At 34.7% G+C, this 22,893-nt stretch overlaps 1 protein-coding gene across 4 annotated transcripts in view; it reads right to left on the reverse strand.

Moving 5' to 3' along the window:
- Nucleotides 1-105: 105 nt before the first annotated feature.
- LOC100367166 (CCR4-NOT transcription complex subunit 4-like) overlaps nt 106-22,893 on the reverse strand; it is a 31,563-nt gene continuing 8,775 nt past the window's right edge. Inside the window, exons 4-18 of one of the 4 annotated variants that reach the window (XM_078009220.2) lie at nt 16,179-16,291; nt 15,001-15,090; nt 14,410-14,470; nt 14,061-14,147; nt 12,631-12,795; nt 12,256-12,323; nt 10,652-10,753; nt 9,935-10,425; nt 8,948-9,058; nt 7,201-7,398; nt 6,390-6,454; nt 6,108-6,219; nt 4,712-4,834; nt 1,459-1,566; nt 106-1,207 (exon numbers count right to left, since the gene is read on the reverse strand). In XM_078009220.2, the coding sequence (XP_077865346.1) occupies nt 1,113-1,207; nt 1,459-1,566; nt 4,712-4,834; nt 6,108-6,219; nt 6,390-6,454; nt 7,201-7,398; nt 8,948-9,058; nt 9,935-10,425; nt 10,652-10,753; nt 12,256-12,323; nt 12,631-12,795; nt 14,061-14,147; nt 14,410-14,470; nt 15,001-15,090; nt 16,179-16,291 (1,989 nt within the window). In that variant the 3' untranslated portion in view covers nt 106-1,112. Of the gene's footprint in view, nt 1,208-1,458; nt 1,567-4,711; nt 4,835-6,107; nt 6,223-6,389; nt 6,455-7,200; nt 7,399-8,947; nt 9,059-9,934; nt 10,429-10,651; nt 10,754-12,255; nt 12,324-12,630; nt 12,796-14,060; nt 14,148-14,409; nt 14,471-15,000; nt 15,091-16,178; nt 16,292-22,893 lie in introns of all 4 variants that reach the window. The other 3 variants (XM_085501321.1, XM_085501322.1, XM_085501320.1) reach the window with 3 other exon arrangements.

Consider the following 22,893-nt stretch of genomic DNA (forward strand, 5'->3'; position numbering starts at 1 on the left):
AAACCACCAATTCTATGATGGCTGGCAAACCACTAAGTCACAAACACACATACATGCACGCACGCACACACACCTGAAACAGTGAGAACATAACGAGACACCAGATGCTTTTCGACAGTTGAGATTCTTTTATTGGCATTACATGCTCCCCAATATGTCAGCAGTGACATAAATATTATTTGTTTCTTTTTAAATAGAATTGTTTGCTCTGAATTAATGCTTCCCACAACAACAACAATCACCAAATCACTACACTGTGTTTGTAGTCATTTTAAAAATAGGTTGAGAGCTCAGTGTCAACAGTTATACCTTGATTAATATTTAAATGTCAGCAGAGATGCTGTGGAAGGCGAGTGTGGCACCACTTTTTTTCAGCAAGAAAATCAACCAACCTTCCCATGAATGCTACTTTGCACTACTGTGGAAGCAAGAACACAGCATCAAGCAGATATTTATTTTTGAGAGCCCAAAGACAAATATAAGAGAAGTTATTAGTATGTCTGTTTCTCTTGAATTATTTGTATTTCGGAGTTATAATATGTTAACTATGTTGAATAAATTAGGCAAACAGACCACTTCCACTGGTGAGAAACCACATTAAATGTTCACACAAGGTTTTTCGACTAAATAGGACTGTCGATATCAATCATCCAAGTTGACTGAGTTGAATTTCTTGCTGCAGTCTTTACTCACGGACTAATCTAATCATGCATGTTATATAATTACAAGTGATTCTGTTTTTTTAGCCGTTGTTACACCGATGTGTAGTCAAACTAAAAATGTTGTCAAGCTTTAAAATAATCAAACGTTGTCGAAAATCAAATATATATTCGTTTTAGTTTAGCCATGAAAACCACACAAGTTAGTATAGTTCAGCCAGTGGTCTATCTCACCAGGGAAATGTTCACATATAAAAAAGAAGTAGGGAAGCAAGACCTTACGCATGCAATATAGAGGAAAGACAAGAGCAACCTGTGTGAATGGAGTAGCGAACTTAGCTCTGTCATTGCGGTTACTGGATGTGAAACAAGCTAGTAAATGATTGGTTTAAGTTCATACAAGTGTGGCCTCACAGTGCATGTGTAGGTATGTAATGTAAAGCTACACATTGTTCAAAGGGACTGTTGTGGCTCTGTAGGGCTGTGTACACCTGCTGTTGATGTTGGAAATCCTGGCGGAGGGGGCTGTTGTGAAAACCAGCTACCAGCTACCGAGAAAAAGACAAAAAAAAATACATATTACAATAATTGATAAGCTCCTTGCAAAGAAACGTAGTGCTTTCAAAACCATCTACTCTCTACGACACATCACAACTACACAATAACACATATAGTGAAAGTGATTATCCATTTTTTTCACATCTTTCTTAGTTATCGCACATTTTTACAAATGAACCAGACTAGTAAATTCAGTTTGCTGAATCAGTGTGTGAAATTTTGAACATAACATCACACTTACCTCTGCCGATGTGTGCTGGATAAAAGTTGTTTATGTGTGTAGGCGAATCAACTTCTGTCAATGTATGTAATGATTTCATCCAGTGTGGTGGACTTTCTGATAAATTACCTGAAAAAAAAAAATCATTATGATGATTATTTGTACGTTAAAAACAAGCAGCCTGTCGGCTGAGATAGCTCCGCTGTTAGCAATGCACATTTCAATTATAGAAAAGAAAATATCATTAGAAAATGAACAATATGTATAGTATCAAAGCAACGGGACTTGCTGTTTTCAACAAGAATTCAAAAATATCACTTTTCACCAAAAATTACAAAAACAATCACCAAAATTAGAAAATTAAAGATATCACCACGAAATTAACAAATCTGAGAGAGGTCCACATGTAGTACCTATATATGTAATATCAAAGCAATTAGACTTGTGGTTTTTAACAAGAAGTCGAAAATATCACTTTTTACCAAAAATGACAAAAATATTCACCCAAATTAGAGAATTAAAGATATCATTACAAAATGAACAAATCTGAGAGAAGTCCACATGGAGTACCTATATATGTAATATCAAAGCAATTGAACTTGCGGTTTTTAACAAGAAGTTGAAAATATCACTTTTTACCAAAAATGACAAAAACATTCACCCAAATTAGAGAATTAAAGATATCATTACAAAATGAACAAATCTGTGAGAGGTCCACATGGAGTACCTATATATGTAATATCAAAGCAATTGGACTTGCGGTGTTTAACAAGAAGTCGAAAATATCACTTTTTACCAATAATGACAAAAATATTCACCAAAATTAGAGAACTAAAGATATCATTACAAAATGAACAAATCTGAGAGAGATCCACATGTAGTACCTACATATGTAATATCAAATCAATTGGACTTGCGGTTTTTAACAAGAAGTCGAAAATATCACTTTTTACCAAAAATAACAAAAATATTCACCCAAATTAGAGAATTAAAGATATCATTACAAAATGAACAAATCTGAGAGAGGTCCACATGTAGTACCTATATATGTAATATCAAAGCAATTGGACCTGCGGTTTTTAACAAGAAGTTGAAAAATATCACTTTTTACCAAAAATAACAAAAATATTCACCAAAATTAGAGAATTGAAGATATGATCATGAAATGAACAAATCTGAGAGAGGTCTACCCAAGGTACATATACACCAAGTATCAAAGCATTCAGGCTTGTAGTTTTCAAGAAGAAGTCGAAAAAGTAAAACATTGACACGGACAACAACGACGGACAATCATTCATATGATAAGCTCCGCTCGACAAAGTCGACAGCGGAGCTAAAAATAAGTTTTTAAAATTTTAATATAATTGCTGCAAATCACCAGTATTTGTACAGTCAACCCTGTCTATAATGGTCACCCAAGGAATTGAGCCAAAGTGGCCACTATAGGGCATATTTCAAGTCAAATAGTGGCTGGGAGAGGGGCATCTATAAATAAATTAAATAGGAATAGTGGTAGATGGAAATGTGAAATAAATGCACATATGATGTAAAATTGCTCTTTATTTACAAATAAAATATATATGCAACACCCACATCGATATGTATCATTGTGTAAATGATTTCAAACTGGCAAGTCACCAAGTCTGTCTTCGTCATTCCTTTGATATCATTCTGCCTTTGCATCTTCACCTTCTACAAACAAAGGTTTGTTCATCAACACCTTAAAAAAAGCCCTGTCTCGTCTAAATTGAAAATGTCTTTAACTATCGTAGTTCTCAATGACCGTTGGCAGTTTTCTTTTCCAGTCTTGCATAACATCATTATTGACATCGCCACTTTCACCGGTCATAGTACTGAAGCCAATGTCGTAGTGTCTCCTATAAGTCCAACCACCTGTTGAAAGCCTTGAAATTGTTGAATTTCAGATCTTTAGCAAATGATAAAACATTTGCATCATGGGGCAGCTAAGTGAGATTCTTCTAGCCATAGCATTTTTAAACCATTCCCATGTCAGTTTGTTCTCTTCTGAATTTTTCTTTTCTGTTTGCCAAGTCTATTTTCATTGTCGTCTGAAACTCCGTTTTCTTTTCTGCCAACACTAAACTTTTCGGCCAATTACCGTGATCCCATACCACCACTCGCTTTAGAACATCTAATCACCTTTATTTTCTTGTTAAGATCAAGTTTTTTAGGAATTACAGGTCATAATGATAACATCAGAAAATGATGATTTGAATGAACGAACTATAAACATTGTTTATATGCCTGGGGCCGCCATTGAAATTGCTAATTAGCATATGATTAACATAGCACCACGTGTGTTGTGACATCCATGTCCAATGACCTATAACCGGAAGAAATGAAACTTGTATTGAGTAACTTTTCCAGTCGGAGTAACAGATGATCTCTGAATGTCCAATTAGTCGATTTTGTTGGCCGTTGATAGTGGCAGACAATAAAGTTGATATTTTGTCAAAGATCCAGACAAATCGCATTGCTCGTCAGTCGTCTCGTCAGTCTTCATCACTTGAATAACTAGATAGCAGTGTGAAATACATCATTGTAACATAACAACTGAAGACCAGGACACATGCCATATGTCCCCTAACTTAATTGATTCTTTGTTCTCAGCTTTTGTTGATTTTTTTTATTCAGTGTTTACAGTAGCAAGTGGCAGGTATTGATAATAACAGGGGCCAATTAACACAGTTTAACATGGCCGCTGACAACATTAAACAGGTGGCTGCTCTACCCAGTGACATTTACAAAGCAAACTGCAAGAGACTGATACAATGCACCCGATAAACAAAGGTGACCGTTCTTTGCAGGTGACCGATATTAACAGGTTTGACTGTCGTGGTCACAGGCCCAGGCTTGGCAGTTTATTTCAATACATTTACGATAAGAAGATGATCACACAGCCTTGTCATATTACGCATTTGCTTTATTAGAAGCACAAATCCAATAAAAGCACATATAAACTAACAATCATCGTTTTTGTAAACTGAATCATTATACATGTAAAACAGTGACTATCTGATAACGGGACAGCATGTGTAACCAATCAACCAATGAGAATAAACTGTAGCAGTGCACAGTATTGTAATGTGTAATTGTAACGACAAGATAGAGCATCAACTACTTACAGGGAGCAGTCTGTGCTAGACGAAAATAAACTAAGTTAAATCTCTTGATTCAACATCACACCATACAGTGTTGTATTCTAGGTTCACAATGCAAGATAGACGTTTGAAATATTGTTACGTGTACTTACTTTCTCTGTCTGAGTTAGCATTTGTGTAAGATGTTGAAGGAGCTGAAGACACTGTAATACTTGTAATAATTGCAGGATCTGATGTGGGCCAATTTGATTGATTACTGGCTGAATTCCAATTATCTGAAAATAATGAAGATTACATTAAACAAGTCATTGAAAATGACATAGTCCACGTAACATTTTTGAAAGGTCTCTTTGTGCTCGTCATATTAAAGCGGAGGGATTGTCGCGTGCATGTCCTTGAAATCTTGAGTCTCAAGTGGCATATACAACGGATTATTTATTCACATCAAATTGGAACACATGTTGCGTGACGACCCCTCTGGTTTAAGACAGCAGAGAAAAACATAGATCAAAAGTGAAAGCATGTCCAAGTTATCACATTTTAAACAAACAAGATGGTCGCCAGTTGGCCCTATTTGATCAAATTGCAAATTCAATTGACATGTACATGTATCCATTTATGACATACTAAATATCAATGAAAATGATACATGAGTGACAGAGATATAGTAATATGGCCAAAAATAAAAACAGCCGTTATTCAGCCATCTTTGATCTGATTATGAAACAAACTGACATGTATGTGCCAAATACGTATGATGATGGTACACAAATCTTGGAAATACAGTAGTAAGGCCAAAAAGTCAGATGGCTGTCAATCGACCATCCTTGATCCGATTTTGAAACAAATTGTCCTGGACATGTATCCTAACATGTATAAAGTATGTGCCAAATTTGAATGAAAACTGACAAAGCATGTCCAAGATACCAAACATAAAAAACAAAACAAGATGCCTGCCAGTCGGCCATCTTTGATCCAATTGCAAAAGAAATTGTCATGGACATGTATCCTAACATGTATAATCTATGTACCAAATTTTAGTGAAAACTGACAAAACATGTAAAAAATACGACATTTTCAAAAAACAAGATGGCTGCCAGTCGGCCATTTTGAATCGAACCACTAAACCACTACATGTGCATATGTCCCACATAAAGTACTAGGCACATGCAAAGAAGGAACAGAATCGGTCCAAAGGGTTCTGAAATACGACTCCAGACTGACGGACTGACTGACGGAGTCCGAACGGGGACTAATTATAAAACATGAGTTATAATTACTCCAATTCATTCATTTCATATACTTTTAACCATTTAATTTCCACTGCTAGAAAAATTTGTGATTTGACAAAATTCGTGAAAATGAACGACTAGGTGTCTCTTAAATCTCAGTTAAATTTTCACAGCTGCAAAATTTCATAATTTCGACTGACAAACTTCTCTCGCTCTCTCTCTCTGTCAAAATTTATGCAGACATCAAACATTGTGGTGTAGATTGGTCATTCGAGCTCAGGCTAATCAGATTTTTTATGGTCCTAAAGGGCCTTACCTTTTTGTGGAGGAACTGACAGACCCTGTTGGCCAAAGCTGATATTTATGTTGGGAAGGAGAGCCCTGAGACCATCTTGCCAATCTTTTACTGTTCTAGGCTCTGATGAATGCTGCTGAAAAGCAAAACAAATAATAATTAATAAGCCAATTAAGAATTGTGCAGAGATGGGTATGGGTTTGAACACAGGGTCTAAAACTTTAAAACTGTGACGATCCAAGAAGTGGATTATTATTATTACTCAAAATGCTCAACTAGAACACAAAGAACGTAATGACTTACCACTGAATTGGAAGGCTGTGTGTATGTGTGTGGCATCCATGACATCATTTTACTTCCTACTAAATCTGATATAAAATATATTGAGATCATTTTAAAAACAAGTAAGCAAAAAAAATGGACAAATAGTCACATAGCTATAAAATAACATTAAACGAGAGATAATATTCTTTTTTTTTGTATCACATGTAGGAATGCCATCTTCTTTAACAAACAGCTTTTTGGATGAGATAGCTCTGCTTTTAGCAATGCACATTTCAATTGAAGACTTGAGAAATATCACCATGAAATAAACAAATCTGAGCGAGGTCTACCTGAAGTACTTATATGTAAAATATCAAAGCAATCAGACTTGTGAAGTCGAAAATAACATTGTGGGCACCAATAAAAAGATGATAAGGAAAACTGTTAATTACGGTTATAGTATTACAGCATTGTAACATTTGCCACTGGTGTTTGTTATGAATTCAATCATCGGAAAGTTCCAACAAATCATTATTTCTGGTTTTACTCAAATTTGAAAGGAAATTTGATTCTGATTGTAATTTGAATATGGATGAGGCTATTCAGACATCTCATTATCATTTTCCCACAAACTAACACTTGGGTTACATTGATTAAAATGAAAAATTTAGTGTGGATTTTATAGTTAACCACTGTTTTCACACCCTGGGTAGAAATCATAAAATCCAGTGAGTGGTGCACTATGGAAAGTAACAAAGTCCAAACAAACATGTTCCTAAGAATATTACAATGTTACAAGGGAAACAGTTTTTCTGAATACCTTAAACTACCAGCAATATGACTTCCTTACCTGGCCTATATGGTGGTCTCTGTGAAGGAACAGGCGTGGGAGCAGATTGAAAAGCATCAACATGATTATTAAATCCAGGTGGAGGTTGTGTTCTGTCTGGTTCTGGAGATGCTCTGTTGTTTTCTGTTGAATTTAGCTGAAGCTCTTTTTCCATAATTTCTGCTAAACCTTTAGAAGATTCATCCCAGGGGTCAAACCCTGTTGACAAAACAAAACACAGTTCAACAAGCCATGCATGGCACAGTCCCCGTTAGTTATCAAATTTAAGATATATAGTTTTGTTTATAGTAATATAGCTGAAATATAACCATGTCAGCAATATGATTTTTTAACATTAAAATGATTGACATTTGCGTCTGATGGTACTTGTCCATATTGAGAGATATTGCTCTGGAACAGCATTCAAAATCAGCCATTTTGAATACATGTATATATATAACATGATGTATAACAAATATATAAAATTTGAATACAATCAGTCAAAACAAGTCTGAGATATGGGTCTAGAAGCCCATTTATTAAAACAAAATGGCCGCCAGACAGCCATTTTGAATCCGATCTGAAAAATAAATGATGTGCATCAGGAACCTGTAATGTCTAATATATGTACCAAGTTTGAACGAAATCCATCCACAAATTTTTTAGCACAAAAGTGGCCACCATTTGGCCATTTTGAATTGGATCGTCAAACCAATATATCTGTCTATCTATGAACATAATCAGTGAAAGCAAGTCAGAGATATGGCATGATAACCACATTCATTAAAACAAAATGGCCGCCAGTCGGCTATTTTGAATCTCATCTGAAATACAAAATTATTTGCATCAAGGTCCTATAATGTCTAATGTATATACCAAGTTTGAACAAAACCCATCTGTAAACAGCCGAGAAATGCTTGATTTTTAGGATTATTTAGTACAAAAATGGCCGCCATTCGGCCATGTTGAATCAGATCGTGAACCAAATTGATGTGCATATGTATAATATCATGTATGATGTATGTGTGAAGTTTGATTGTGATTGGTCCAGGCATTTCTAAGATACAGGTCCGGACGCAGGCACAGACGCACGGAGGTCAAAACACAAGTCCCCGTTTTCGGACTGCGTCCAAACAGGGACTAATAACAGGTTTTGAAAGGGCAACTGTCACAAGACTGAAGTATTTATAGTAACTACTTATAGTAACTTCGTTATGATTGGGGGTCAATTTATGTGAAATATTTGAGTATATGAATATGTTGAAATTATATGAAGCATTCTATGATTTGCCCGGATTCATTCTTGTTCTACATTACTCTGAACTGCAGCAATTCTAAACAGAAGCAATTTTTTTCTATTTTCACACCTAAGAACTTCAGATCAAAAGTCTCAGAAAATAAAAAAAAGAAAAGTGGAAAAGGAATACTATTTTCTTTTTGATTTATACTATTGAATAAGATCAGTATACTAATGAAAAAGATTGGATAAAATCTGTATGAATTATTGTAATAAGAGTCAACGACGACGACGACGGCAACAACGACGACAGCATATACACACTTCATCTGTGATAATACAGGCAAGATAATGTTATGAGAGTGTTCTTCATTACCTTTTAAACATGACATAATGTCAACTTTCAGCCATGCTTAAAATATTCATGCGAAGATGCAAATATCAGTCCGGGTGTAACGATTTGTAACTTGAACTTTGACCTCTATAGCATGCCATTTACAACAATGGGAGCTGCTGCTGTTGTGAACTTACCTAATTCATCTTCTTGTTTATCTTTTATTGAAGTAAAACCAAATGCTTCTTGCCAATTCGTAGAGCTACTGATAGGTAATGTGTCATTGCCGAACATACTATCTTGCCAGTCTGTAAAAAATTAACATCAATGGTGAAACATTGAGACATTGAACTTCTTATTGTTATAAACCAAACACTACAATAAATGTACTATGGTAATTGATACAATGAGTCATTGAATGTCTTGTTATAATGAACAAGACAATGTACTATGGTGAGTGAAACAATAAAACATTGAACGTCTTGTTAAAATGATCCAGGCTCTATCAATGTACTATCGTAAGTGAAACAGTGGGTCATTGAATGTCTTGATAAAATAGACCAGACACTATCAATGTACTACCATAAGTGAAACAGTAAGTCATTGGATGCTACATTATAATCAACTAAGACAATTTTGAAGAAATTTGTAATCACACATTTCCCATAATCAGGAGAGTCATTTGTGGCTTACCAACAGTAATCTGGAATCATTGACCTTTTTCTGCAATCCATATTCAGACTGCCTTGAGTGTGTAACAAGACCACCTGTAAACAACTTCCTGGTTCTGTTACCCTCAAAAATAGATCCAGTAAACTGAATGTTTCTTTCTGTGAGTTTTTTTTTCTTGGGATCAGTAGAACCTAGTTCAGATTAAATTATTTGATTTTCGAGAGTTGTGCTTAGGGCCATTATACCGTCAAATGGTTTGAAAGTCGCTGATGTTTGTGCCATGATCTGCATGTAAACCATGCCAGTGATTGGGTAGTGTCTATCTAGGATTTTACCCAAAAACTGTACCTGTACATTTTAAGATGGTGTGCAACACTGCTGACAACTTTGATTGATTACTTATGAATAACTGGACTACAGGTAACAGACTGAACAAATGTGTGGAAATAGTGGTATCAAACCAAACGCTAACAAATTAATAACAGAATAAATCCTATTTCATCAAAACATACCGTTCGTTGTCGGCAACGTATTAGCATTTGGCACACTAACTGGCGGTGGCGGTACTGGCCTGAGTGGAGGCATAAAAGTGTTCGAAAATAAGGATGAAGAGTTGTCTGTATGTAAACCATTAAATGGAGATATCCTCTGTTCTATAGATCTGGCTAAAGGTTCCACCGTCGGTGGAATCTGTGTTGTGAGGAGTGTATCATTTGTTGTTAGAATACCATTTGTTGTTCGTATTCCATTTGTTGTTGCGATACCATTTGTGGTAATATGAAGATCTCCCCGAGGGCTAGGTAACTGATGATTACAGGGTGGCGAACCCACTGTTACTGTGTGGTTTATATCGTCTATGTCATTTGGCACCAACGTAGGAGACATTTCTTGTGGTAGTTGAGGATGTGGAGGAGAAGGCGGCTGTTTATTTGTCTCTGTTGATTTTTGTAATGAAGGCCATGCCTCTTTATTTGTGTTTGCTATTGGTGGTGAAGGAGCTTTCCTGCTGAAATGAAACAGAAGTTTCAAATTAATCACAGTTGGTTTCATGTGACACATGGATCGTCCTACAATGTGGTAAAGGGTAAGGTAAATGAGAAAGGAGGAAGTATCAATCAATTATTGTGCCATAAGTGAATTTAGAATTTGCACAGGCCGATGACATGCAGACTAATATTGATAGCTTGTTTTATATTAACAAATTATTCCAAGGTATAAACATGACAAACCTTGTTGTGTTCAGCCTAGGCGCAGTATGTCCATCATTTGTAGAAGTTACCCCTCCACCAAATAATTGTTCTAATAATTTTCTTTCGTAATCTTGATGCTTGCTGTAATAACAAAAACCCGTGGTAGATGTGAAATTACACAAGAATGAATGAACAAGGTCAGTCAATGTTTTTTTTTTTAGCAATCAGGAAATCATGCTTGTCAAACAAAATTTTGCTGACATTGTGCTTGTTATGTAAGTATTACTAAATGAAGAAAGAAGAAACCTTAGGTTCTCATACATAAATTTTAATACAAAATGGTCATCGCTATTTATCGGTGAGTAAACAGAAATACATACAACATCATGTAGCATATATTGTATTTAGTCCCATATTTTATTTTATTTTATTTATGAATGAAGTGCCTATTCGAGGAAATCCATGCAACAGCATAGTAGGTCTTCAACGCTTTCTGGATAAAAAATACATGGTAGTGACTGAAGATTATTTGGTGGAGACCTGTCAGAAATAGCTTTAATCATTTATGTAACTTTACACATTTATATGAAACTCCGAATGAAACCAGGTTGACATGACTAAATTTCTGGTATTGTTGTCACCGTGACAGCTATCGTTTTTAACACATGTGACCTCGACCCCGAGCCAAATTTCGGGTATCTTCGGAGATCACGCGAGTAGCTTTTGAGAGAGTACACCAGGTGTACGAGTATTACGCAAAAGGTGAGGCAGTTTGTGAGAAGTTGTCGAGTTTCATTGTCCGGGAACAACACTTTTACATGGGACAGTTCTTCATAGACACAGCGTTGGATTACAGGGAGTGCCAGACGACTAATACAGGTGTGTTATATCATGGGCAAGTCCCTAATTTATGTCATATCGGGAAAGGGTCACGTCATCGTTTTCCGACGTGGTTGACTTGAGACATATCGCTGTTTACTTCCAGGGAAATAGCCGCAAAGCCCGAGTTGGTTGGTTAGGAAGTGAGTTGAAGACAGATAAATAATCGCAGTAATTAAATATCGCTTTGTGGTATTCGCAAACACAGACTTTTTGCGATTCTGTAACGAAAACGGGTTATTTGTGGTTCCAAGTGTGCATGCTTTGTTCGGATAAAACATTGTTGACATCGTGCCGCGTGTTGTGTCATCGTGTTGATTGTTCATGGTCATGTGCCGTCTCCATTGTTTACCTGCTTTCGCATGCATGCGTGTATCGGACGTTCATCAGTCGTTCCGCGTTGATGCGTACTGCTTCGTGTATCTAGAGACAAGATCGCTTATTATAATAAGACATACATCGCCAAGAACTCTAGATAAGTGTATCACTTTATTGTTAAGTCTTTTAGTGCTTAAACCATTGTAATGATTCATGAGCCCACCAAGGTTGTAAACCATTGCTTGGTGACATAAATTACATGTTGTATTTTTCATGTTCTTGTTGATGATTCTTAGAGATAAATATAATCTGCGCAGCTTGCCTTGTACTCAGTCGCAATTGTCATTTTATTTCGTTTTGTTCATAAAGTGGCGACCACCACGGCCGCTTTTCTGCCATTTTGTGACAAGACCCCACAACTGGAATACACAAGATCTAATAATTACCCTAATTGCATGTCTTCTTTTGTAAAGCTGGCGGCTTCGTCACCAAGTTCATGTAAATACATACAGTCCTACAAAACATAACACCAAACTGCATGTGTCAACGGGAACAAGATCTCTGATTGACTTGAGATGTCAAGCAAAAAAGGATAAGCGTGCAAATACCAAAAAAAAAACTTTTTAATCTGTCAAATCTATGTGGTATTTTGACCCTACTCAGACGCTACCACCTTTGTTTGATTTGTTTTTACATTTAAATTCATGCATAATGCAAGATCAGAAAATTATCTTTTGAAAGTAGAAAGATGTATATGATTTCATCACACTGAAGCAGGCAGAGATTTATTTATTCTTTTCAGGAGAAATATTTACACTTACTGGTTTTGGACACTGGGCATTTTTTAAGAAGTGGCTGCAGTATTTTGTAGTACCCAAGGATGCTTTCAATGTTCTACCATCTACAAAGACATTGTTGACAGCCTGTATGGCTTTCAGAGCGTCTTCTGACTTCTGGTATGTCACGTATGCGCTTGCACTAGGTCCCTGGAGAGAAAAGTACACATCAGATAACACGCAAACCTATTTTTAAGATTTTTACTGTTACGCGCTACAAAACAAATTGTAAATGAACAATCAATGGTGTTTTACGAAAGTAGCAAATAGATAAACGGTACTCGAACCGATAAATAGAAGATAACATATGGTACGCATTGTCTTAAACAATGGCTTTTTTCAAGAGCTATGTATTCTTTTTCTTCTATGCTACCGAAAATGAAGTCATTGCTCAAAAGACCAACTTATTTTGAATAGTTATGTAGGACAACGATTACCAAATATTATCTACTGTATATAAGGTATTTTACAGATGTATATGTAGCACTGAACCCATATCGAACATGTCCCATCGTGATGATTGCTGTTGAGTATATTAATAATGTGTTTTTAGTAGTTTTGACTACACACATGCAAAACAAAAAAGGAAATTGTTTGAACTCAACCGACAAACACCGTAAAATACATAATTGAGGCTTGAAAATATTGCAAATCTGTCTTTCCAATTTTAAAACCATAACATGAGGAGTGTGTATAACATTGAAGCCTTTCTCTGAAATTAAATCAAGAATGCTGAAAAAATTGTCGCAGTAATACTAATTTATAATGACTGAGAGTATCACAGTTGTATGAAACACCATTTCAGAGAAAATTAAAAAATCAAGTGATTACCACAAATAATACCTTGCTTGAAATACAGATAGTACACTGGACAGCAACTTACTGTGTCAAAATGGATTTCATTGCAAGATTAATGAAAGTTACTTTCAGCAGTTTTTTGTCTTGAGAAAATAAATACGTTCTAGGCTGAAGGACCTTCAAACATTCCATAATACTCAACAATTACATAAAACCATGACAATAATTATTTAAGGCCTGAAGTAAGGCGGTGGCTTATCTTGAAATATTTTCAATTTCTTTTTTTTTTTAGTTTAGTTTAGACTTCACAATTGTAAGATCGGCTTCAATTGAACATGCAAACCCAATTTTTGTATTACTAAATTATTTTCTATAAAAAATTATAATAATTCCACCATACAAATAAAAACATTAGCTTTATGACATCTAACAGGTAGCACTAGCTGCTGTAACAACAGGCGGAAACTTTCATACACATGTACTACTGAGAAACTTGAAATGTTTGCCAGAAATGTCAACAATCAAAAAAAATTTGCTGGAGTTTGTAAGGAATCAAGTTCATGAACAACACCGATTCACAGTCATACATTCGTCCGTCGCATAATTATGTTAAATACCTGTGAGCCTGCATATGATGTACTCTGATTAATAACCACTTTAACGATCTTACCAAATTTACCAAAGTATTCATGTTTTTTCAAAATCTGTTTCGAATAAAAAAAGGAGAAGTTGTTATATAAAGTTATTTAAATCTTGATTAGAAATTATTATTTTGAAATCTGGATGTAGTTTACAATATCGGCACCCGGTCAAGTACTTTTTGAAACAAACGTATACAATCGATTTCAATGATGTTGGTACATTAGTACACATGTCAAATCTACGATGAAATGCAAAATAAATTGATATTACAACAACAGTAACTAGCAGTTGGTAAAATCTATGGCAATGCTAACAGCTACCAACCTCTGGATCTGCAAGTCTCTGTGACAAACCAACAACGAACACAAGGTTTTTCTGTACCACTCTGAAAATGAAATAAAAATAATCAGAAACTTAAAATGTGAAGAGTGTTCCTTTTATGTGCCTTAAGGTTTGAAAGCAGCAAACGAATGCATCAATACAGTAATTTTATCAAATTTGTATTTTGCTCCAACGAACCAAATTTGCATTCGTATATACAGGATCATTAAAATATGACTTATTTTGATTATAGAAACACCTTAGTCATCTACATAAGCACATGCATGACTAATAAAGCAAATACAGTCGCTTTTTATTTCACTCTTTGTTCCAGGTATTGTCCTAGCATCCATTCAACATTCTACAACTCGCAGCTTATCGTCCACTATCGCCAGTTAAGGTTTGCTACTTCGACCATCACCTTACCACTAATAACTTACCAAACAATGTTTGACACATGCTTCCAATCAGATCAAGGGTAAGACCAAGGTAAAAAATATGGCTTTCTGTCACTCACGGCTACATGGGGGGAATATGTTTACATCAAGTTTGCGAAAATGTGTGAATCAAAAAATGCTAATTCACCCAACTCACCTGACACTAGCCAAATGTTTTCTATTCTCTGAAATTTTCTGCTTTCGTTGCATGTCTTTCTGTTTCTTTTCATTCTTTATCTTTTGTAGTCTACAAAAGAAATAGCATGCAAGTCTTGTTTTAGAAAACCTGACCAGATTTCTTTATTAAACATAGTGTAACCATTAGAACTTTGCCCATTAACAAGAATTCAAGATGGAACTAAACTAAAAGTGCTAACAAATGACCAATAGCCAAAATGTGCATACTAACAAAAACTATCAAAGCATGCCCTGGAAATGATTCAACCCTTATCTGGTCAAGTCAATGTAAACGCATATGAAGCTGGCTGGGTTAAACAACCACATGGCCACCATTTGGCAATTTTTTATCAAACTACACAAAACAAAACAATGGGCATCAGCAACCCATAATGCATGATTGTTCATACCAAGTTTTAATAACATTGACCAAATGCTAAGAAAAATGATTAATGAGATTTTCAAACGTTGTTTTTAAAATGGCCACCAGATGGTCATACTAAGTTTCAATAAAATCATTCAAGTCATGCCTGGAAACTGCTGATGATGCGTTGAAAGGTGTTTTATTCAACTAAAATGGCTACTAGTGAGTCAAAGGTCATCAAATAAAAAACAAATCAACATGCATACGTATTGTAGTAGCTTTAAACTATATCAGTCAGCGCATGTCCGAGAAATGATTAAAGATACTTGAAAAAAAACATCATGGCCACTAGTCGGCCATGATTTTACATCAAATCACAAAAATTCTGGCGTGTAACAATAACCCATCAAGCATGAGGTAGTCAGAATAATATCTGCATAGGCATGCCAAGAATGGTTGACGAAATGTCAAAATTTTGTAATAATGACATGTGATTGATTGTAAGTAGGTACTGCAAATGCCTCAAAATATATACCGTAATGATTACTTAGTGGTCAATCCTCTATCATACCAATATATGTAGTTCATTTCACCATTGTGTGAAGTAAAATTAATGTATCATCTCTTTTTCAGTTTCAGATGGCAGACTGAAGCACAGACAAGCAGTTAAGGCCCAGTCATTAAACATTGGTTTAAGCTTCAATGGACATTACTGGAATACAGGTAGGTTATTTCACTGATTGGGGTGTGCAGTGGAATCAAAATGTAAACAAAAAAACAAAGCTAGCACTTACTCCTCCTCTGATAAAGGTTTGAAATCTGCTGGGTGTTCAGGATATGGTTTTCTACATGCAGGACACAAACCATTCTCATCAGTACGGATACGATGCCAACAGAAACGACAAATCTAAACAAAAAAACAAAGAATAACATTAATGGTACATGTATACTCTGTCGTTCTTGCTTTTTATGGAAACAGGAAGTGAAATGATGCCTTCAATTCAACGTAATCATCAAATTTTTTTTACTATTTCGATTATACCCACTGGGTTTTAAATTCATGAATTTAATAGTAAAAGAAGCTCTAAGGGACGACGTCAAAAGATCGATGTTGGATAAAAAAACTTAATTCTTTTATTTTTTTCCCCAAACCCCCTCACTCCCCACTGAAACTTAATTGATAAATATTGATCATGGCGTCAGACTACATTCACTAAATACAAATTGATAATCGGACAGCAGTATGGCATAGCAGTTGGTTGTAATAATGAAGCGGAATATACACATGCGCAAACTACTTTTCAGGGTTCTGCGCATGCTCTAGGTCCATGCCCTGAAATTGACCTCATTTGATGCACATATTTACACTCTGACCAAAAAATTTTCTCGTCTTGGATGTTTTTTTTTTTCATTTTCTGTTATTTTTGTCTATGATTGGATAGAGAAAAACGAACTATAAATACTCCAAGGTTTTTTTTACTTCATTAAAAAATAAAATCGTTTTTTTAGGATGGAAACTTTTTGAGGTCAAAACCCCCCACCCCAAACTAAAGCAAATAAGTTTTTTATCCGACATTGATCTTTTGACGTCGTCCCTAATGTAATTCCGTGTGTTCAAGTAAAATATCCAAATTAAAACCCAGTGGATAATTAAACATTTTACAGTATTTCTGTAACGCTGTTTCACGTTTATAAAAACTGGGCAGATTAACTGAGTCAGTGTGTCCTTTTCAAAACAAACCATAAAACAATGTTACAAAAAAATATAATTTGAAAAAAAAAAGTCAATAAATAAATAAATAAATACAACAATGCCTGTAACAAGGATACGAAAACACTTGGGAAATTCCCCAAGTGACAGTATCAATCATTTTATAAAATAGGTAGGGCATTTCAACACATAGCAAAGTTGTCAGCAAAGCAACACTGGTGAAACATTGCCATGATACACATGAATAGCTACATGTATATATACTGTGAGACAAGATAGTAAATTGGATCAGAGATATAGAATGTACTCTTATTCTTAATTAGTGATAGTGGTATTGGTATGCAACTCATTCTCTGTTTCTCTCCTGGGACAAAAGAAAGTCAGGGGCACAGTTAGGTCATGAGTATCAGACAATTGTGCCAATTTACAATTGAGACTACGCATTTATAACAATAACATGTATTATATTATAATAGACAGAACAAGCAATTCTCTCTCACATATATACCGTATATAGTGTATCATTCGATGGCCTTTCAACAAGAAGGAATTTCTAAGTGGATGCATCAAAGAAATTCTGTTCATTCATATGCAAATCAACCAATATTTGATAAAATTTCCATTTTAATTTTATCTTGAGAAGAGTACTATCTACACGACTGACATAAAACAAAAAAGTTCCAGTTGTGACCCACCAGTCATTATAGGAACACAAAGGTTTGTTTACATACACAGAGAACTAGCAACCAGGCAAAGAACCAATAGCCCCTCCTGCACCGATTGGACACCCACTCTTGAGTGTTGGCAGAAAGATCTTGTAGGATCAGAACCAGTTTCAAATTCTGCTATCTCCCCAATTTGAAACATAAACATCACTAATTACCAGTAGATAGATTACCCCCCCCCCCCACTAAATTGGGGGGGGGGGCAATATTTTTAATTCAAAAATAATTGCACACTGTATTTGTTCTATTTGAAGGCAAATGCTTAAATATGCAAATGAAAGAGGTATGTCTGTGTCATATTTTAATGACATTAAACATTAAATATAATTTTTGGTTCATGTGAGCTGCTCATGAAACAAATAATACCATACATGTATATATAATACCAACTTATTATGTTATATTTAGCCTAATTATGTATGCAGTAGATTGTTTAATAGATAACCACATGTACCAGAGAACTAGAAGCTAAAATGCAAAGTAGTAAAATTTACGTAGATACATGTATACATTAGTAAATACTGGATAAATCAGCTCTTCTTAGTACATATCTATTTTTAACTACTGTACTTGGTAGACATAACAGAATTGCTGACTATCTAGGCCCAAAACATTTTGCCATTGTTTCCTTATCAAACTTTGAACTTTATTGTTATTAGACACAGTTATTCAACTTCAAGGCATGGCCCAGAACTTACAATGTATCTAACCATAGGAGAGAAACAATTCTTCAATATCTATATTATTATATAAATAACTTTTACAAATTATAAGATGGAAGTCTGCAATTTGGGGAATCTTATTACCGTAAGTTCAACTTTCCAAAGAAAGTTATATGATTCCAAACTAAATGGATTCATATCCAAAATGACTATTTTCACTCAACTAACATTCCATTTGAACTCAAGAACAAATGGCTTACACAGAAAGAACTCAGTGAATTTAAATACAATATAGTATAGTATACAAGAATACCATATTGTATTTATTCCTTTAGAAGCGCACATTAACTAATATAATATCAATAAAAAAATGATAGATATACCTCTGTTGTTTACAAAAGCAATTGTGCCACTAAAAGAGCAGATTACAGAACTAATTTTTTCACTGTGAAGTCAGTGTCAGAAACGCAGTGCATATAATTAACACATTTCCTGGTAGGGCTGACGTCAGCTTTAATTTAAGTTACTTGTATTTATGAAATATTTGCTTGTTGTATCATGTTTATTCACATTGTAATGTTTTCACTCATAAATATACTTTTCATGTCCGTTGTATCATGGTTCTATGCTTAAGATTTCAAAATACATTATTTTATTGAAATTACCATAAAGAAAAGTAAGGGAATCAATTGCTAACCGTCTCAGTATACTGTCAAATTTTGTGGTTTCCACTACTACGAAATTCACAAACAAGCAGCCTGTCGGCTGAGATAGCTCCGCTGTTAGCAATGCACATGGCAATTAAAGAACAGAAGATATCATTAGAAAATGAACAAATCTGAGAGAGGTCCACATGTAGTACCTATATGTATAATATATCAAAGCAATTGGACTTGCGGTTTTCTACAAGAAGTCGAAAATATCACTTTTTACCAAAAATTACAAAAATATTCATCAAAATTAGAGAATTAAAGATATCATCATGAAATGAACAAATCTGAGAAAGGTCCACATGTAGTACCTATATATGTAATATCAAAGCAATTGGACTTGCGGTTTTCAACAAGAAGTCGAAAATATCACTTTTCACCAAAAATTACAAAAATATTCACCAAAATTAGAGAATTAAAGATATCATTACAAAATAAACAAATCTGAGAGAGGTCCACATGTAGTACCTATATATGTAATATCAAAGCAATTGGACTTGCGGTTTTCAACAAGAAATCGAAAATATCACTTTTTACCAAAAATTACAAAAATATTCACCAAAATTAGAGAATTAAAGATATCATTACAAAACGAACAAATCTGAGAGAGGTCCACATGTAGTACCTATATATGTGATATCAAAGCAATTGGACTTGCGGTTTTCAACAAGAAGTCAAAAACATCACTTTTTACCAAAAATGACAAAAATATTCACCAAAATTAGAGAATTAAAGATATCATTACAAAATAAACAAATCTAAGAGAGGTCCACATGTAGTACCTATATATGTAATATCGAAGCAATTGGACTTGCGGTTTTCAACAAGAAGTCGAAAATATCACTTTTTACCAAAAATGACAAAAATATTCACCAAAATTAGAGAATTAAAGATATCATTACAAAATGAACAAATCTGAGAGAGGTCCACATGTAGTACCTATATATGTAATATCAAAGCAATTGGACTTGCGGTTTTCAACAAGAAGTTGAAAATATCACTTTTTACTAAAAATGACAAAAATATTCACCAAAATTAGAGAATTGAAGATATCATCATGAAATGAACAAATCTGAGAGAGGTCTACCCAAGGTACATATACACCAAGTATCAAAGCATTCAGGCTTGTAGTTTTCAAGAAGAAGTCGAAAAAGTAAAACATTGACACGGACGACGACGACGGACAATCACTCATATGATAAGCTCCGCTCGACAAAGTCGACAGCGGAGCTAAAAATGGTCTTCTACATAAACAAGCAGCCTCTCGGCTAAGATAGCTCCGATGTTAGCTATGGACATTTCATTTTAAAGAATTGAAAATATAACAAAATGAACAAATCTGAGATCGATTCACATGAAGTACCTACATGTGCAAGTGTAATATCAAAGCCATCAACAAGAAGTAAACAAGCAGCCTATCGGCTGAGATAGCTCCGCTGTTAGCAATGCACATTTCAATTAAAGAACTGAAGACATCATTAGAAAATGAACAATATGTATAGTATCAAAGCAATTGGACTTGCAGTTTTTAACAAGTCGAAAATATCACTTTCTACCAAAAATGACAAAAATATTCACCAAAATTAGAGAATTGAAGATATCATCACAAAATGAACAAATCTGAGAAAGGTCTACATGTAGTACCTATATATGTAATATCAAAGCAATTGGACTTGCGGTTTTTAACAAGAAATCAAAAATATCACTTTTTACCAAAATGACAAAAATATTCACCAAAATTAGAGAATTGAAGATATCATCACAAATGAATAAATCTGAGAGAGGTCCACATGTAGTACCTATATATGTAATATCAAAGCAATCGGACTTACAGTTTTTAACAAGAAGTCGAAAATATCACTTTTTACCAAAAATGACAAAAATATTCACCAAAATTAGAGAATTGAAGATATCAAGATGAAATAAACAAACCTCAGAGAGGTCTACCCAAGGTACATATACACCAAGTATCAAAGCATTCAGGCTTGTAGTTTTCAAGAAGAAGTCGAAAAAGTAAAACATTGACACGGACGACGACGGACAATCACTCATATGATAAGCTCCGCTCGATAAAGTTGACAGCGGAGCTAAAAATGTCACTTTTTACCAAAATGACAAAAATATTCATTAAAATTAGAGAATTGAAGATATTATCATGAAATGAACAAATTTGAGAGAAATCCATCTGCAGTGTCTATATGTATAATATAAAAGCAATCACACTTGTTGTTTTTAACAAGAAGTCGAAAATAACACTTTTCACGAAAAGTGACAAAAATATTCATCAAAATTAGAGAATTGAAGATATCATCACGAAATGAACAAATCTGATAGAGGACTACCCCCAAGAATCTATGTTGCAAATATGAAAGCATTTGGTTTAAAGAAGACAAAAATGTTAAAAGTTAACTACATACATGTACTACAGACGACGGATGAACAATCATTCACATGATAAGCTCCGCTCGACAGCGGAGCTAAAAATGGAACTTTTATCTCACTCATTTTTTGGGTAATTTCACATACTGATGGAATAGGAAAAAATATGTTAAGCGTGGTATGTCAATTAGTTTTGCTCTACAAAATCACTCTTTTTACCAATCAAAATGACTGATGTACAGTAATTTTTGTTGTACATGATCATGATTATATAAGGGATACAATTGTGATGTTAATTTACAAGTTGGGTGAGATTTCAGCATAATTTCTGCCTAAAAACAATAATAAAGCATGTTTCAATCAGTCAAAATGAGTGTTCAAAATGGCTGTCAATCTAGGTGTGTTTATGTAAAGCATGGTGCTAATGATGTAAGGAATATGTTTTAAAATGTTTGTCGTGGACCACACAGTGGTGACTGTGGATATAGAGACACTTAGTCACAATGCAAAATACCCTTTATATATGTAAACATTCCAATAACACATACTTGCTTAGAGTATGGTGCATGACTTTGCCAGTTACAAAATCCCTCTAAAAGAGAGAAAATCTCACTAAAATTTCAGAAAAAAACAAAACAAGTCCAGAATTTGCTCGTCAACCATGGCTTAAATCCCAAGAGTTGAATAAAAATTATTTGAAGATGTCGGATTTTAGTTTCATGACATAATATTTTTGCCTAGTCGACTAGAAACATTATGTGCACGTAACAAATGAATAATTTATTCATGGCATTATGAACTTTGGATGACCCTGTCATACAGGAATAATATTATATTCATGTCAAATGCAATAACAGACAGTCCCATTCACATATCTATCTACGTATCGGTAATGGTGAGAACTCGTCATCATGTAAATTTCAAATGGTGGACTTCGATTCTGTGAATCGGCCGGTGCGTGAAAGCCAGATTTGTAGTATGAAAATCAAGGGATTGAAATGGACATATGTCTTTTAGTTATTACTAGGACATCTAGTCCAGACATTCATTTTGCGAAAGCTTTAAATGAATTGCCACATTGTTTCGATCTTTTTCACTGCATTATTGAAAGTCTAAGAAGCTAAGATCTAACCAGCAATAGAAAACACTACGTCAGCCTACATGTACATGTGAAGGGATTAAAAACCTTCTTGGAGGCATCAGCACCGCATTACGTAATAGTTACACCATTACAAAACGGCTTAAATATGGCCAGCGTTGTCCCCACGCTGGACGGCCCTGGACGGTGCCGTCCGGCACTCAGAATGAGCGACCGGCACATA

This window comes from Saccoglossus kowalevskii, chromosome 7 (genome assembly GCF_978046115.1).
Source record: "Saccoglossus kowalevskii chromosome 7, keSacKowa6.1, whole genome shotgun sequence".
Classification (NCBI taxonomy): Eukaryota; Metazoa; Hemichordata; class Enteropneusta; family Harrimaniidae; genus Saccoglossus; species Saccoglossus kowalevskii.